General features: G+C 38.3%; 1 protein-coding gene across 6 annotated transcripts in view; it reads right to left on the minus strand.

Annotated features, from left to right (window-relative positions):
* Esr1 (estrogen receptor 1) overlaps nt 1–19,386 on the minus strand; it is a 426,367-nt gene that overhangs the window by 214,810 nt on the left and 192,171 nt on the right. For 5 of the 6 annotated variants that reach the window (XM_021237950.2, XM_021237951.2, XM_087193444.1 and 2 more), the window contains exons 4-5: nt 9,676–9,792; nt 5,556–5,594 (exon numbers count right to left, since the gene is read on the minus strand). In XM_021237950.2, coding sequence (XP_021093609.1) covers nt 5,556–5,594; nt 9,676–9,792 — 156 coding nt within the window. The remainder of the gene's footprint in view (nt 1–5,555; nt 5,595–9,675; nt 9,793–19,386) is intronic. The other variant, XM_021237952.2, reaches the window with a different exon arrangement.

Raw genomic sequence — 19,386 nt, forward strand, 5'->3', positions numbered from 1 at the left:
AGGACAGTGGTCAGTGACCATGAAATAAGAGATCTCTTAAAAATAGCAAGGTACTATGAGAAATCAATCCAACACCTCCTAGATGATACAAAGAAGAATAATATACAACTGATAGGAGTCCATGAAAAAGCAGGAGAAAGTTTTTTTTAAAAAAATGTTCACAGTATTAATGACAGAAAACTTCCCAAACAGAGCAAAAGGATTTGACATACAGATAAGTGAGGCATATAGGACTTCAATTAGCCATGATCAAAATAAATCTACACTTAGACATATAATAATCAAGATCTCAGAAACCCAACAGAAGAATAAAATACTACAAGCAGTTAGAGAAAAGAAACAAATCACATGCAAAGGAAAGCCCAACAGAATCACAGCAGACTTTCTAACCCAAACCCTCAAATCAAGGAGATCCTGGGGTGAGGTATTTCAAGCCCTAAAAGAAAACAATCTCCAACCTAGATTGATGTATCCTGCAAAACTATCTTTCAAAATTAATGGGGAAATAAGATACTTCCACGACAAAGAATACCTGAGAAACTTCATGAACACCAAACCAGCACTATAAACAATTCTAAACAGTATTGTAGAAAAAGACAATGAAGGTCATAATTCCATGAGGCCCAACAAAGCAAATCCATCAGGCAAGGCAAGAAAGTAAAGAGGGGGGGAAAAATAAAAAATAAAAGAGCCAACAACAGGAAAATAACATGACAAGGATAAGTCAACACATATCATCATATATCATAACATATCATCTATGTTAATGGCCTCAATTCACCAATCAAAAGAAATAAACTGGCAGAATGGATTAAGAAGCAAAATCCAACAATATGCTATATACAAGAAACGCACCTAGTTCTAAAAGAAACTCATAGACTGAAATTAAAAGGATGGAAAACATTTCTCCTTGTGATGGGAACCCAGAAAAAAGCAGGGGTAACTATCTTATTCGCAGACAAAGTAAAATTCAAACCAAAACTAATTAAGAGAGGCAAAGAAGGTCATTACATCTTCTTAAAGTGAACAATCCAAGAGGGAGAGATGACAATCATAAATATATGTGCAATAAATATGAATGACCCCAACTATACAAAACAAATATTAATGGACATGAAAAGCCAAATAAGCACTAATACAATTGTAGTGAGGGACCTTAATACCCCACTGTCACAAATAGACAGATCATGGAGAGAAAAAAATCAGCAACAAAATACTAGAACTGAAACAAGCTTTTGAACAAATGGACTTAATAGATGTCTACAGAGTGCTCCACCCCACAAAATCAGAATATACATTCCTTTAGGCTGCACACATGTCATTCTCCAAAATAGACCATGTGCTAGCTCATAGAACATGTTTAAGTAAATGCAAAGGAATTTAAGTTATCCCCTGTATATTATCAGACCATAGTGCAACTAAACTGGAGATCAATAGCACAAGAAACAGCAATAACTCCACAAACACATGGAAAATGAATAACACTCTCCTGAACAACCAATGGGTCAAAGAAGAAATTAAAGAAGAAATCATACAGTTTCTACAATTAAATGACAAGGCCAATATAACATAGAGCCATCTATGGGACACAATGAAAGCAGTTCTATGAGGACAATTTATGGTAGTGAATGCCCATACTAGGAAAACAGAGTGAGCTCAAATAAACTACCTAATGCTGAACATTAAGCTCCTAGAAAAAGAAGAGAAAGACAAACCAGAGGCTTATACAAATTATAAAGATCAGAGCAGAAATCAATGCAATGGAGACTAAGAGAACCATAAAAAAAATCAATGAATTGAAATGTTGGTTTTTTGAAAGAATAAATAAAATCAATAAACCCTTAGCCAACCTTATCAAAAAGAAAGAAAAGAAAAGGCACAAATCCATGCAATTAGGAATGAAAAAGTTGAAGTCACAACAGATCCAGCAGAAATACAGAGGATCATCAATACCTACTTCAAGAACCTGTACTCTAATAAAATGGAAAACAAGAAGAAATGGACAGATTCTTAGATACATATGAATTACCAAAGTTGAATTAAGAAGATATAAAAATTCTAAACACCCCAATTACAATCAGTGAAATTGAAAACATAATTAAAAATTTACTAACAAAGAAAAGTCCAGGGCCTGATGGCTTCACTGCTGAACTCTACAAGACATTTAGAGAAGAAATATTGCCACTACTCCAAACTCTTTGATAAAATTGAGAGGGGGGCATTACTTCCAAATTCATTCCTTGAAGTAAATGTTACTTTGATTCCAAAATCAGAGAAAGACCCAACCAAAAAAGAGAACTACAGGCCAATCTCGCTAATGAACATAGATGCAAAAAACTTCAATAAGATACTGGCAAACAATACAGAGGGTCATCAAGAATATCATACACCCTGACCAAGTGTGATTCATCCCAGGGATGCAAGGATGGTTCAACATATGTAAATCAATAAACGTAATACACTATATTAACAGAGCCAAGGACAAAAACCATATGATCATCTCAATAGATGCAGAAAAAGCATTAGACAAAATTCAACACAAATTCATGATTTAAAAAAACCCTACAGAAAATTGGAATAGTCTTTATCTCAACCTGATAAAACCCATCTATGAAAAACCAACAGCCAATATCATACTAAATGGTCAAAAACTGAAAACCTTCATGCTAAAATCAGGAACAAGGCAAGGATGTCCACTATCACCACTCTTGTTCAATATAGTTCTTAAAACATTAGCCACAGAAATTAGACAAGAGAAAGAAATAAAAGGAATAAAGATAGGAAAGGAAGAAGTAAAACTGTCTTTATTTGCTGACGATACGATACTCTACATAGAAGACAAAAAAAACTCTGCCAAAAGACTTCTGGACTTAATTGACAGATGCATTAGAGTAGCTGGATACAAAGTAAACACTCAAAAAATCAATAGCCTTCTCGAACACAAATAACAGACTCACTGAGAGAGAAATTAGGAAAACAACTCCTTTCACAATAGCATCCAAAATAATGAAATATCTAGGAATCAATCTAATGAAGGAAGCAGAAGACCTCTACATTGAGAACTACAGCACTCTGAAAAAAAAGAGATCGAAGAGGAAACAAGAAAGTGGAAAGACATCCCCTGTTCCTGGGTAGGAAGAACCAATATAGTGAAAATGGCCATACCTCCAAAACTGCTATATAGATTCACTGCAATCCTGATTGAAATCCCAACAGCATATTTCACAGAACAAGAGAAAACAATGCAAAAATTCATTTGGAACTAGAAGAGATCCAGAATACCAAAAGCAATTCTAGGCAATAGGGACATGACAGGGGGTATCACAATCCCCAACTTGAAACTATACTACAAAGCAACTGTGATTTAAAAAAAAAAGCATGGTACTCGCAAACAACCCGAGGATCAGTGGAATACATTAGAAGATACAAAAACAATTCTAGACATACTCAGCTACCTTATCTTTGACAAAGGAGCCAACCATCCTCACCAGAGGAAATATAGCCTCTTTAATAAATGGTATTGGAAAAACTGGATTTCAACCTGCCAAAGATTAAAACTAGACCCCTATCTTTTACCATGCACTAAACCAAAATCAAAATGGATTAAAGATCTAAATAAAAAAACAGAAACACTAAACTTGCTGGAAGATAATTTAAGTAGACCTCTTGAAAACACTGGCATAGGAAAAGACTTTATGAAAAAAAACCTCACTAGCATAGGAACTGGCACAATGAATCAACAACTGGGATCTCATCTTTTTAAAATGCTTCTGCACTGCAAGAGAAACCACCAACAGAGCTAAGAGGCAACCTACAACATGGGAAAAAATTTTTACCAGCCATTCCTCAGACAAAGGTCTACTATCTAGAATATATAAAGAACTAAAAAAAATCAGACCCCCAAATATAAAGACCTAATTCAAAAATGGGCATCTGAAATGAATAGACATTTCTCAGACAAAGAAATAAAAGCAGTAAATAAACATATGAAAAAATGTTCAGCATCACTGGTCATTTGAGATTTGCAGATGAAAACAACACTGAGATTCCACCTCACCCCAGAAAGAATGGCTGCTATCACGGAATCAACCAATAACAAATGTTGGCAAGGCTGTGGGGAGAAAGGAACCCTTCTCCATTGTTGGTGGGAGTGCAGACTGGTGCAACCACTGTGGAAATTAATATGGAGATACCTCAAAGAACTAGGATTAGAAGTCCCATTTGACCTAGCTATTCCTCTGCTGGGTATCTTCCCAAAAGAATTAAAAGAATCATACCACAGTGATATATGTGCACCCATGTTTATAGTGGCACAGTTTGTAATAGCTAAAACTTGGAAACAGCCCACTTGCCCATCCACTGGAGACTGGATAAAGAAGATGTGTTTTTTTAATAAAATGAAGTACTACTCAGCCATAAAGAATGAGAAACTAGAGACATTTATAGCTAAGTGGATATACATTGAGGCCATACTCTTAAGTGAAATAAATAGGACACACATGTGTGAATACCAAATAGTTTCTCTGGTGTGAGAAACTGAAAGTGTAAATGAGGACCAAAATGTATAACAGATAATGTGAAATAGGAAGAAAAGCTCCAAAGGGGAAGGGGAAGTGTGAGGGGTAAGGGAAAGGAAAGAAGGGAAAGGAAAAAATATGAGAAAAGAAAAAAATGGAAACAAAGTCTTTGTAAATAGGGAGAGGTGGAGGGGGTGAAGGGCGCACAGGTAATGGGGGAAAAATAAGAACCAAGATATATCCTGTAAAGGTACAAATTCCCAATGATAAATGTAATCACATTGTATTCCTAAAATGTACCAATAAGCCTAATGAATAAAAAAAGCAATGATCAATGTTTGAGGAGGCAAATATGATTAACCTGACTTGAATATTACACAATGTATCTATATCTCAGAGTATCACTTATTAATTACCCCATAAATGTGTATTAATTTTTATGTTTTTATATATGCTTTAAAAATATTTAAAGTTTTAAAATAAGCTAGGGATAAATATATAACATTAATTTTAATTTCTTTATTATTTTGGAATAACCCTAAGCATTAGATTGCTATATGATCATCAAAGTAAATAAAGACAAATTCACAATTATTACTTTGTCTCATTTTGGTTTTGAGACACAGTTTTGCTAAGTTGCCCAAGCTGACTTAAAACTTGAGATCCTCATGCCTCAGCCTGACAAATTGGTGGGTTTACAGGCATGTGCCACCATACCCAGTCTCAAATTTATTTTCAATATGTTATGACAAAATACGGCCAGGATGGTTAATGCAAGAGTCTTACACATCAGTAAATTTCTACATGCCAATTTCTTTATCTAAAAAAATGAGAACCTTGTCATCAAGTGCCTCTGAGCCTATTATGAGGAAAGAACTTCAACAGATCTATGTAAATCTCTGGCATCATAAAATGATAAACAATAAATATCAAGCCATCATGCAGCTATGTCTACCATATGACACCGAGAAGATTTTTTTAAAAGCCTAAGTGTCTGAGCCAGGTTTTGATTTTCACAAAGGAGTTAGATATGTATACCTAGTAGAAGTGATGAAATTGCCATTCTCTTTCTTCCAACTGAAAAAGAAAGAAAAATGAAGTTCTTAATGAAGATAGGAATTATTTAAGACAGAAAAGATACAATAGCTAAGCCTATATAGTACTTTAAATTTGTAAAGTATTTACATGTATTATGATTTGTGATCTTCATGACAAATGGGTTGAGCAGAAAGCATCTTATCTTTCTTCTGAGAACAGTGAACCTCATAGTGGCTTTAATGGGGTTACTCAGCAAGTCTGAGATGGTAACAGTGTTTGAACTAAGATTTAACTTGTGAAGTATTCCCCTTTTCCATTAACTAAGCTAGTATGTCAAACTCATGGGAACAACATATACCTTAGAAGTCAGATGGTCTGAATCATTTTCTGGGTTGGACTAAACTCAGACCTAGTTGACTAAACCTCTGGACTTTCAATCTGATTTTTCATAATTTGAGCCATCTCCCAACGCAGTCAAGTTTCCATTTATCTTCTGGTTTTTTATTTATCATTTAATATACAAATGTCCTCTTTGGACTGTGAGGACACTGATGGAAGGGACAAGGGCCTTCTTCACCTTCTTTTTACCTATAATTGTACATAAGCTATAAACAGATAACTTTAAACGAATTGAATCAATTCATCAATTTGTACCAAAAAAGATTAAAAACTATTTTGTGATCTGTTTAGTGCTAGGGAGGTTAACATGACAGAGAGAATTGCAGACTGCCATCATGGAGTTTATGAAAGATAGAGGAAGATGGGCAGCTGCTAATAACTGTGACGGGATCTCAGAAAAGAGTTGCTTGCTATGGAAGCTAAAACACAGGGACCCAACCTAGTATGGGGGAACAGGAAGGGTCTGCTGGAAGCAAAGACATTTAATCTGCAATCTAAGGTAGGTACAGAGGGAGGCAGGTGAGAAAGGAAAAGCAATTTAGACAGAGATGAGCACATGTGATCATGAGAAAACACATCCCCGAAAGGCACAGCTTAAATCCTGCATCTTATTGAACCACCATGACTCAGGACCAAATCCAGTGATGATGAAGATTTTCAGGGACAGTGGCATTCTCACAAGTTAAAATTATTTCTTTGTGTAGATAAATCATGTGCTCATTCATCTTAAGATACAACTTTAGCAAATGTATTCAGGTTTTCTATAAAAGTAAGAAATAGGTGTGTGGTTTTCTGAGATCAAACTTTTAATTTCAGAGACAGAGATTCAATACTTGAATTGGTAACTAGCCTAGTTAAGAAAATGGATTGTTGTGAAGTCAGTCAGAAAATGTAATGATTTATTCAGTCACAGCTGGGGTTTTTTAATAACGACAAATTTTATAGTTAGTTATAATTATAATTCCAGTTATAAACTAAGGCCATTCAGTGGGATTGCCAAACAGTTGTTATATAAAATGTTAAGTGTGGTATCCTATGTTATAGAAAACACAAGAAATCATGTTGCTTTATGGCAAGCACCTTATATATGTGATTAAAATGATGTGTTCTCACAGACTTATAATAAATTTATAATAAAACTTGACTCACAACTATCCACATACATAAGCTGCCAGAAACACAAGCTTTTGTTTTCCAGTAGACAGACACTGGACAATCACTGAGTAATCCCAATAGGATACCCTTACATACTGAATTCACACTAAAACCCTAATCCCCAGGACCTCAAAATGTGACCGAACTGGGAAACAGAACCTTTCAAGAGGTAATTAAGATTAAACAAGGTCATATGGGTAGTCCCAGATCCAACATATCTAGTGTCCTTATACAAAGAGGAAGAAACACTAGTAGAAACTTGGCAGGGAAAAGGTCACGTGAGGACAGAAAGGAGGAGGCAATCTTGAACCAAGAAGAAAGTCCTGAGGAGAAACCAAACTTACCAACACGAAGATGTCAGAATTCTAGCCTCTAGCATGGAGAGCAAATTGATTTCTGTTATGTAAGCTACCAGCCTGTGGTATTTTCTTACTGTCAGTCTGTTTTGAACTGAATTGTGTTTCCCTAAAATGTATGTGTTAAAAGCCCACCCTCAGGCAGGGGATTTAGCTCAGTGATGCCACTGCCTGCCTCACAAGTACAAGGTCCCATGTTTGATCTCCAGTACCAAAAAAAAAAAAAAAAGCCCACCTTCTAATAGGACTATATTTGCATTAGGGCCTTTATGGAGATAATTAAGATTAAATAAAGTCAGAAGAGTAAGCACCAAATCCAATACAACTGCTGTCATTATAAGAAAAGGAAAAGCCCGGCAGTGTGTGGGCAGGGGAAAGGCCACGTGAGGACACAGAGAGCCTGAAGAGAGGCTACACTGGTCACCAATTCTCTAGCACCTTGACCCTAGCCTTCCAGCTTCTAATCATGTAAGGAAATTAATTTTTGTTATTTAAGCCACCTAGTGTGTGGCATTTTGTTGTGGCAGCTCCAGAAAACTAATACAGATACATATCTCACAGCCATAAATACACATGTGCATGTGCACACATACCCCAGCTGACCGAGTGCAGTCAAGTTGTTTAGACTCCTATTCAAAAACGTTGAGAATTTTGCCATGGATTTGCAAATTAGAATTTCTTTTAGATTAAACATAAAAATGCATAATTTATATATATGCTGCCAGGTTGAATCTGGATGATAATTAGGAGAGAAGAATTGTTTTTATGAAACAGTCTCAATATATGGGAAGTATTAAATTTTTTTAAATGTTCTGGACATAGTCACAGGTTGATTGTTTCAGCTCTCAGAAAGAATGAAGATCCTGGTTTAACAAATCACCTAAAATTAATATTAAACTTGGACTCTACTGTTTCAAATTAAACTTTGCTGATGTAGCTGTTATATTCCTGTCCACTAAGATAATTTATTCCAAATGCTGTATTCAAACTCTCAACCTCAACAAGGAGCTTTAGTTGTAAGCTATGTAATCTATGTAATGATCGAGCAATCTTCATCTTTATCTCTATTCTTAGTTTTCCTTCTCCTTCCTTCTTCATCCAGGTGTTAAGGAGTTAAAAGTTAGCCACCCTTGATCGGCAAAATCACCATTCTTTTTCATTGCAGCTTTGTTCTTCTTAGCTCATCTCAAGCCTCACCTGCTTCTGAAAAACTTCTCCCCAGGACAGTCAGCAGGCACCAGGACCATCAGCCCCTCCCTCTCTCCCATGTCACCATGAGACACTGAATGCTTTGGGACTTTACCCAATTACACAGTGCCTGTTTGTCTTCCCACTGTGGAGAAGGCTGTACAAGTCTACAGGCAATGTTCCCCAAGGGGAGATTCCCGGGAATACAAAGAGAATAATCTGGCAACCACATTAAGGAGCATTTAACACCCCCAGAACTGTCCTCCAGATTCCCATATACAAAAACTAGAAGACTGAATATGTGAGAAGGCAGGAAGCCACACATACACCTGAAGCCACAAAGATAATCAGCGGGGAGGGGCACAAAACTTGAGTTCTTGATTTGTTAGAGCTCAGTATCATTTAACTGTTTTCAGCACTGAGCTCATGAAACATACCTCTTGACTCAACTTCCAAGGAATGATGCTTTGGGGCTGAAATTCAAATTCCCAAATTGTTTTTAAAAATTGGAAGGTTGGGCCGGGGATTTAGCTCAGTGGTTCCAGCGCCTGCCTCACAAGCACAAGATCCTGAGTTCAATCCTCGGTACCAAAAATAAAAATAAAAATCGGAAGGTTATTAAATTAGCTATTTAGTTCTTACATGTATGAGTCTCAGCTGAGGAGAAGTTTATCTCCAGATAACATTTTCTAATATTAGCAATATAAACAGTAACTGAAAACACATTCCAAGAATAATTCACTGAGCCATCTTCCTTTTCTTCCACCACTACCTCCCACACACCTTTGATTTAAATATAATTATTTACATTGAAAATAATAAAACACAAATGGCATGCTGGAAATTACAGCACCAGTCTCTTCCAATGTTTTGAAATGAAATGCATGATAAAAGCACATTTTGCTGTGATGAAAAATAAGAATAGGAAGAGATTAATTAGAAAGTACTAAACTCCAAATAGAAACAACCAGCACTGCGCAGTAGCCAAAGCCACCACGACAGGCCGGGTCAGGTGTACCTACCACCTTTTATCATGCCCACATCATAGCACTTGCGGAGCCGGCAGGCCTGGCAGCTCTTCCTCCTGTTTTTGTCAATCGTGCACTGGTTGGTAGCTGGACATATGTAGTCATTATGCCCTGGTAAAAGCAAGAGGACAGAATTGATATTATTTCAGGAAACTTCACTGAATTGACAGGGAAACAGCTGGAGGATGCTTTGCTGTCAGTAGAGCTCACTAAAGTGCAACCTCCATCTTCCCCCTCTTTGTCTGTTAATTGTAAACAAAAAACTTTGCTAGACTTAATTTCTACCTCCACCCATTGCTGTAGGAATCCTTTGGGCAAATCCCCTTCAGTTCACACAGTCTATGTTGGGAAGCAAACTGTGATTTTATTTATTAACTTTTTCTTAGCCACGCCACTCACTAAAATGGTCAGGGTAGAGCTATTTGAAATCAAACTTTCAGATAGAAAGTTTCAAAGTGGCCTTTCATAAAATATAAATTAACGAATCTTGAATTACTCAAATAATAAAGCCCAGAATACCTGAAAAGTCCAGGATGGTGAGCTGGGTGGTAGCAAGGTAAGTAGGTTAGTCTATCATTACTAACTGGCAATGTTGCCCATCCCTAGGTCTGCTAGTCCTCCTCTCTAACCTAGAGAAGGTAGTAGTGCACACACTACCTAAAATTACTCTATGACTTTAATGTGAGAATCTATGTCAAGGGTTTGCCAGAGTTCCCTGGATGGGGTTAGCCTTCAAAAGACATCAGTTGTTGTTATTATGTAACTACAAATCCACTTTCTTTTCTCTTTCGTTTGTTGACTGCTTCCCGTTCACATACTTCTTCCCCTACTGCTTTATTTGTGTGCAAGCGTGTTCCACCTCACTAACTGCCACCTCACATCCTGCCCTCCTTCCAGCTGAACTCAGAAACATGTATGCTGAGGGGTCCTTTGCTTCATCCCTCCTGCAAGGCTCAACCCCTGCCGATCTGTTTTCCGCCTCAGTTGCCCCAGAAAAAAAGCTTTGCTAGATCACTGACAGCCCCAGAGCCAAATTCAGGTAAGTCCAGGACATAGCACAGCTGACCTGTCAGAAGCACCACTGAACCCTCCCCACCTCTTGAAATGTGCTTGCCCTTGGCTGCCATCCCACAACCCACCCACCCCCATGTACCCTCTCTCTCAGCCTGTGGGTTCACTTCCCTCCATCCACTAAGCCAGAGCTGCTGCAGCTCAGGGCTAGGTCCACTTCTCCTCCTCCTACTCCACATTCTCCCCCAGGAGAACCTGGTCCTCGCCCATGGCTTCCAGTACCACCAACTGCACGTCACTCATAAGTTGTCACTCCCAGCCCAATCTTCCTTTCTGAGGTCCAGGTGTGTACATTCAATTCCCCACAGGGAGTCTCCACTCTTAAGACTTAGAAATCACCTCTATTTCTTTATCCATCCAGAGAAGTCTGGTTTGTAGCACGCGAAACATTGAACTTCACAGATTAATAGTTATTGACATGTTTTTAGGTAAGTCTAAATTGTTACATGCCTTAGGGAAATGTCCTGAATTTAGACTAAGAAAATGATGTGTACTATTCTAAACATGTTTCCCATTCTCAAAAACTGAATATATATTTCACCCTCTAGTTCAGAATATAGATTCTCTACCTAGGTCTCTATCATCCCATTTTATAGGGGCGGGACGTGGCATGTCGTGAAATGTTTTAACACAGAGCTTCTTCATTCAATTTAAGGGTCAGTTCCCACTTGAATAGGGTGGGATGGGGACTTGACAATAAATGCTGGCCTCGTAAAACCTGGTCCTCTATCTTTAGATATACATTATAAAAATCATTGTATAAACAGGCTTCAGATCAAATTAACATCTGTATTCTTTAGTTACATAATAGAAACCAGACAGACAGACAGAAGTTATGAACTCAAAATTTTGGCAAGAGACCACACACTGCCTTAAATATCCATGCATGGTTATTATTTTAAAATTGACCTCATCAATCAGGACAATCTGAGGAAGTAATAGAACTAGAAACAAAATTTATATGGACAGATGCTAATTCTAATCAAAAGAGGGATATCTGGTACCTTAAAGAAACTTTCAGTGTTTGGTCTCCTATGGTGTTTATACAGAATACACTGACATTTTTAGCTAAAGGAAAGTGAGTATACTTTAAGTTTCAGAGGAAAACAGTTGATAAACACTCAAACCAAATATTACTTTGACTCACTTCTCCCCCAAAGCCAAGTGTATTGCAAGCCAGAAGAAGATAGGAGAACCAAACTGGGTGGGAGGCCAATTGGCTGGATCTTCTACTTGGACGGGCTATCCACACAGATGGGTATCTTTATAGAGCCACGTGAAATGCTTGAACTAACATGCCGAACACAAAAAATGTTCTTGATCTGTGCAACGGAGTCTGTCCCTCTACCGGAATGAAAACAGAGGCACAACAGGAGTGTGCTCACACTCAAAACCTAGTGTGACAGTGCTGTGTTTTCTCCTGCCCGAAATACCTTAAAATGTTGAATTGAGAAATTGGCAAGAATCAAAACTGAATAAGTACATATTTGATATCTACAGTTAAAATTGCTCTTAGCTAGGCGTGGTGGGGCACGTCTGTAATTCCAGCACTCGGGGAAGCTAAGGCAGGAAGATGGCAATTTTGAGCCCAGCCTGGGCAACTTGGTATCTCACCAGAACCGGATCTCAAAATCAACAATTTAAAAAGTGGCAGGGATGTAGCCCAGTGTGAAGGCCCTGGGTTCAGTCTCCAGGACCCCCAAAACAAATTGTTCTTCACCTAACACCATTAACACCTATTTATGTCTCCAATTTATATCAGAAGGACAACAACAAAGCAGTTCTTTCATTTAATGAATACAACTCAGTCATATTGGTAAATTATTTCTGTTGCTTTAAGAAGAAAGCCCTTTTTTAATTTTCTTATTTGATCTTGTGAAAACAATAAATAAAAAATACTACAGAAGTAGAGTCATTTTTTTAAACAGTCAACAATTGCATTAGTGAGATACATAGTGTTTCAGTGAAGACACAGAAGATTTTGTCTAGCCAAGAGCACCCTGTTCACAGGCCTGAAAGAAGCACTAAAAGCCAAAGCAAAGATGTGATGTCCACTTCGAAAAATAGTCTTAACTCACCCACCACAAAATAAAATGAGGTGGAAGGTGAGGCTCTGTGGTAGTGTTTGCCTGGTGCTGGGTTCAATCCCAAGCACTGCTAAATAAAAAGAATGCAGAGTCTCTGAGGGAGTGTGTGGTGTGAACAATAGGAAATGGAGGACACAGGAAGCATGGGTGACAATCAGAAGGACCAAAGAGTGGGGACAGAAGACACCTGTGGGCAGGAGCCGCCCAGCCAACCCTGGCCCCTGAGGATACACACAAAACTTTTCCTTTAGTGCCTCTGGGATTCCTTTGTCTTGACTTTTTCTTCTTCCTTTCTCTTATTTTCCCTCTTCCAGTAGCAGCTGTAATCATCACTCAAAAAGTCCACATTTGTTAATCATGAAAATAAACAATGACCCATATTCAGAGATTCCAAAGGCGTATAAACACAGGCCAAATTAAAACAAGCAGGGATACTGAAAGAAACCGAACACCGTGGCTCTTTCCTTTTGTCACCTCTTCTCTTAGTACTTGTGGGCAGTCATCTCAGTTCAAATCTCATTCCTGAACTTCAGACCTGACTTTCCATCCAGACTTGAGTCGCAGACCTTTTGGGACCCATGTCACTCAGCAGACTGACCATCTCCTCCCCTCAGCAACCTGTCCCTTCTCACTACCCCACCATGAATCTGGACACATGGTGTCATTCGCAGTCTCCTCTCTTCTTCAATGGACCCTTCCTCCACAACCCGCCACACACACACACACACACACACACACACATACGCACACACATCAAATCTGCTACTGCCTAATTAAACCAATTTTGTTCTGGCCCCACTATCTCTCCCAGAATCCATGCTGTCTCCCACCCAACTCATCACCACAGCCCACTGCATGACCCCTGCCTCCTGCTTTCCCCTGCCAACCGCTCTCCACGGTGCTGCCAGAGTGATTGCTCCCTAATCACACGCCACCCTGTCCCTATCCTGACTTAATATTCTAAGGCACCTCAAAGCCCTAAGGATAAAGTCTAAATGCATCAACACAGCTTGCAAAGTTCTTCCTAACCTCTTTCCATACTTCTCTCCACACTCTCTAATTTAGATCCAAGTTCCAGCTGCATCTTCTGTCCAGGTTTCCTCTCACTCCCAGGACTCTGCACGAGCTCCTCTTTCTCATGGATTCAACCTTCCCTACTCTGGGCCTAATGGGCTCCTATTCATCTTCAAGTGTTCCTTTCAAGGTATCCATGCCTCTGTGAAATCTTCTCTGTCCCACCACACCTAGCTTCCACCCTATTGCAGCACTTACCATGATGTATTTTAATTACTTGTCTCAATCCCAGATGGCTTTAGACTTGGCAAGGGCTGGGCGATACCTGCTTTATCTATCACCACTGATCCTGAGCTCAGCACACTTGCAGGTACAAAGTGGACCTCAGAGAGCAAAACTGTGAGCTGAACCAAAGGTGCTAAAACTCTGTGTCTCAACCTCCCCCCAAATGTCTGTAGGACACAGGCCTCCCAAAGAGCAGACTGGGATCCACAGAGGAAACAATGGCTGAATGAAGTGATAGCTGCTATACCGCAAGACTTCAAAACTCAGGTCAATGAGAACAAGACTTGGTCCTCAGCATGGCACAGGGAGAGGGAAAACAACTGGGGAATGGAGGAGACTGCTGTGTAGCATGGAGTGAGGCCAGACATGAGCATAAAGGCACATCTCTTCACCAAGGAAAAGGTTGTGTTACTGTGAATTCTCTGCACCATGGCCTCTATTTTGATGCCCCGCTGATATCCTAATATGAGTGCATTCTATGACTGCTAAAAAAAAAAATTCTAATTTTCCTAAAGCTTTTCCTTACAGAAATGCATTCTGAATTGAAATGTTGTTTCTGCTGTGGTTTGGAAATGATCCCCTTGTGTTTAAAGGCTCTGACCCCAGCATGTGGTGCTATTGAGAGGTGGTGGAAAGTTTAGAAGGCAGGGTCTACAGGAGAGAATGGGGAAGGGGGCTGGAAGGGGACATTAGGACCTGGCCCCTTCTTGTCTCTCTTTACTTCCCAGCTACCCTGAAGTGGGCAGCTCCTTCCACCTCACACTCCTGTCTTCACTGATGTGCCCTTGCCACAGACCCCAAAGCAATGCAGTAACCAACTGTGCACTGACACCTCCACAAGTGCCTCCACAGGCAACGTTTCTCTTTCTGAGTTCATTACAGAGGGTATTTTGTAAGAGTAACAAAAATCTAATGAATGTGCCTTCTAATTCTGGCTATTTATCCATTTAATATGGTTCATTTTGCTAATATGATTTTTCATAGGGTATTTTAACTTTTAAAAAAATCCACTTCATGTTTTTACCAAATCTCACAAGATTAGCAGCTTCCTCAATTTCCCCCTTACTGCCATCTCTAGAGAACATGTTTAGCTGTGAATATAACAGGTCTATTCTATTATTTCCTAAAGAAAATAAAAATTATCATAAATGAATTACTAAAAAGGAAAGGGTATTAGTAGAGGAAAAGGCGTATCTTTTTTTGTTGTTAAACTCTTTTATTGGTACATTTTAGGTATACAACACAATTACATTTCTCATTGGGAATTGTACCTTTACATAATGCATCTTGGTTCTTATTTTTTCCCCATTCCTAGCCCTCCCTTCACCCCTTCCACCCTTCCCTATTTACAAAGATTTTATTTCCATTTTTTCCATTTCTCATCCTTTTTCCTTTCCCTTCTTTCCTTTCCCCTGCCCCTCCCACTATCCCTACCCCTTTGGACCTTTTCTTCCTATTTTGCATTATCGATTATTCACTCTAATCATCGGTACATTTTAGGTATGTAATATAATGACATTCATCATTGGAAATCTGCACCTTTACATAGTCTCTCTTGGTTCTTATTTTTCACCCTTTCCCAGCCCTCCCTTCAACCCCTCCAGTCCTCCCTATTTACAAAGATTTTGTTCCTATTTTTCCATTTTCTCATATTCATCCCATTCCCTTCTATCCTTTCCCCTAGCCCTCCCACTTCCTTCCCCTTTGCCCCTTTTCTTCTTATTTCACATTACTTATTACACATTTTAGTCCTTATTTACACTTTCAGTTTCTCACACCAGAGAAACTATTTGGTATTTATACATGTGTGTCCTATTTATTTCACTTAAGAGTATGGCCTCAATGTGCAGCCACTTAGCTATAAATGTCTCTAATTTCTCATATTTTATGGCTGAGTAGTACTCCATTTTATAAAAAAAAAAAATTTTCTTTATCCAGTCTCCAGTTGATGGGCATTTGAGCTGTTTCCAAGTTTTAGCTATTACAAACAGTGCTGCTATGAACATCGGTGCACATATATCACTGTGGTATGATTCTTTTAATTCTTTGGGGAGGATCCCCAGCAGTGGAAGAGTGGGGTCAAATGGTATTTCCAATCCTAGTTCTTTGCAGTATCTCCAGACTGATTTCCACAGTGCTTGCACCAGTCTACACTCCCACCAGCAGTGGAGCAGGGTTCCTCTTTCCCCACAGCCCTGGCAGCATTTGTTATTGGTTGATTTCATGATAGCAGCCATTCTTTCTGGAGTGAGGTAGAATCTCAGCATTGTTTTCATTTGCATCTCTGAAATGACCAGTGATGTTGAACATTGTTTCATGTATTTATTTGCTATTTCTACTTCTTTGTCTTAGAAATGTCTGTTCATTTCAGATGCCCATTTTTGGATTGGGTCTTTAAGTTTGGGAGGTCTGATCTTTTTAAGTTCTTTATAGATTTGAGATAGTAGACCTTTGTCTGAGGAAGAGCAGGTGAAGATTTTTTCCCACATTGTGGGTTGTCTCTTCACATTGTTGGTGGTTTCTCTTGCTGTGCAGCTTATTAATAAGAAGAGATCCCACTTGTTGATTGTTTGTGCTAGTTCATGGGCAACTGAGGTTTTCTTCATAAAATCTTTTGCTACACCGATGTCTTCAAGAGTTCTACCTAACCTCTGTTCCAACTGGTTCAGAGTTTCTATTTTTATATTTAGATCTTTAATCCATTTTGATTTTAGTTTAGTGCATGGCGAGAGATACAGGTCTAGTTTTAATCTTTGGCAAACTGAAGCCCAATTTTTCGAGCACCATTTATTAAAGAGGCTATCTTTCCTCCAGTGGGGATGTTTGGCTCCTTTATCAAAGATGAGGTGGCAGAGTGTGTCTGGCGTTATTTCTGCATCTTCTAATCTGTTCCACTGGTCCTCAAGTCTGTTTCTTTGCCAGTACCATGCTGTTTTTATCACAGTAGCTTTGTAGTAGAGTTGCAGGTTGGGGATTGTGATACCCCCTGCCATGTCTCTGTTACCTAGAATTGCTTTTGCTATTCTGGGTCTCTTCTTGTTCCAAATGAATTTTTGGATTGTTTTCTCAAGGTCTATGAAGTATGCTGCTGGGATCTCAATTGGAATTGCATTAAATCTATATAGCAGTTTTGGAAGTATGGCCATTTTCACTCTATTAATCCTTCCTACCCAGGAGCAGGGGATGTCTGTCCATTTTCTGATATCATCTTCAATCTCTCTTTTCAGAGTGCCATAGTTTTCAGAGAAGAGGTCTTTGATTTCTTTTATTAGGCTGATTCCTAGGTATTTCAGTTTTTTGGATGCTATTGTGAAAGGAATTATTTTCCCTATTTCTCTCTCAGGGAGTCTGTCATTGGTGTAGAGGCAAGCTATTGATTTTTGTGTGTTGACCCTGTAACTAGCTACTTGACTGAATTTGGTTATTAAGTCTAGAAGACTTTTGGTGGAGTTCTTGGGGTCTTCTATATAGAGTATCATGTCATCTGCAAATAATGACAATTTGAATTCTTCATTACCTATCTTTATTCCTTTTATTTCTTTCTCTTGTCTAATTGTCATGGCTAATGTTTCCAGAACTATATTGAACAAGAGTGGTGATAGTGGACATCCTTGTCTTGTTCCTGATTTTAGTGTGAAGGATTTCAATTTTTGACCATTTAGTATGATATTGGCTGTTGGTTTTTCATAGATGACTTCTATCAATTTGAGGTAGAGACCATCTATTCCAATTTTTTGTAGGGTTTTTATCATAAATGCATGTTGGATTTTGTCAAATGCTTTTTCTGCATCTATGGAGATAATCATATGGTTTTTGTCCTTGACTCTATTGATATAGTGTATTACATTGATTGATTTGTGTATGTTGAACCATCCCTGCATCCCTGGGATGAATCCCACTTGATCAGGGTGTATGATCTTCTTGATGATCTTCTGCATTCTGTTTGGCATTATCTTATTAAGGATTTTTGCATCTATGTTCATTAGTGAGATTGGCCTATAGTTCTCCTTTTCAGTTGGGTCTTTCTCTGCTTTGGGGATCAAGGTGATGGTTGCTTCCAGGAATGAATTTGGGAGTATTGCTTCCCTTTCAAGGAAAAGGCGTATCTTGATTAAGGGTCTCCTTGCACATCGAATATATAAGTTGTTCGGGAACTGTTTTCATTTTGTACAAGAAACCAAAGTTCGAGTGCTCTATTACAGTCTAATCTATGAATATGAAGATATTAAAAATATTTGCTTCAATCATACCTCCTGAATCCTGAGATGGATTTACCTAAATAATGCAAGTCTGGGACACAATTGTGTCATTTTCCCCCCTTTTTGATACTTCTTAATTTTGTGGAGTCAGAATGTTTGAATGTTGTGCAACTATCCCTATCTCTGAACAACAAATTTTGGAGCACTCTGCAGCTCACAATCTTCCTCAGGAAACACCACACATTTAATTCAGGACCAGAAAACTCCAAAATACATGACATCAACTCTTATTTTATGGCTTCTTTTCTAAGTGAATTCACTAAAAATGCATATAATATTCTGGAAAAAATGCATTAAAATCATGAAGCCCTTCCTGAGGTTAGAGAAAAAGCTAAATATAAAAATGGAAATATTTTGCACCATTAAGGAATAAACACTTCACATTTCTTTACACACCTAAGCATTTAGCTAAACGTTTGTATTTCAAGGCACATAAATCATAATGAATTCTAAAGGATAAATAACTCTCCATGTTAAAGCATCCACACATAAATCAAATGTAAACTAATTGTAGCTAATCCTGTCTAAAAGTCTTGTTGGATGATTCCAACAAAACAACTTTCATTTTTAAAGTCCCCTCTCTCTTTCTCTCTCTCTCTCTCTCTCTCTCTCTCTCTCTGATTTGGTTTTTTGAGACAAGGTCTCACTGTGTAGTTCAGGCTGGCCTTGAACTCAGTGTGTAGCCCAGGATGGCCTTAAACTCACAGTGATCCTCGGCTTAGCCTAGGCGCTGGGATTACAAGCATACACCTGATTAAACCATAAATTTGGCTAATGTCTATAAAGCTTGGCTAATTTTACATTCTCTTTATTAATGACTCTCACTGAATATATGTATAAAATTAACAAGAGTTTATTATAATTTAAATTATTCAGGAGTTGTACTTGAATAGTTTAAATTGCCAAAAAGATATCAAATCCTGATTTATTTTCATGTGTAAGTGTCAATATGTATTAATACAGTGTTAAATACAGTTTAAAATTTGATG

The sequence above is a fragment of the Heterocephalus glaber genome, unplaced genomic scaffold, assembly GCF_053883595.1.
Source record: "Heterocephalus glaber isolate CG9 unplaced genomic scaffold, H.glaber_assembly_v1.0 deba00001593, whole genome shotgun sequence".
In the NCBI taxonomy this organism is placed as follows: Eukaryota; Metazoa; Chordata; class Mammalia; order Rodentia; family Bathyergidae; genus Heterocephalus; species Heterocephalus glaber.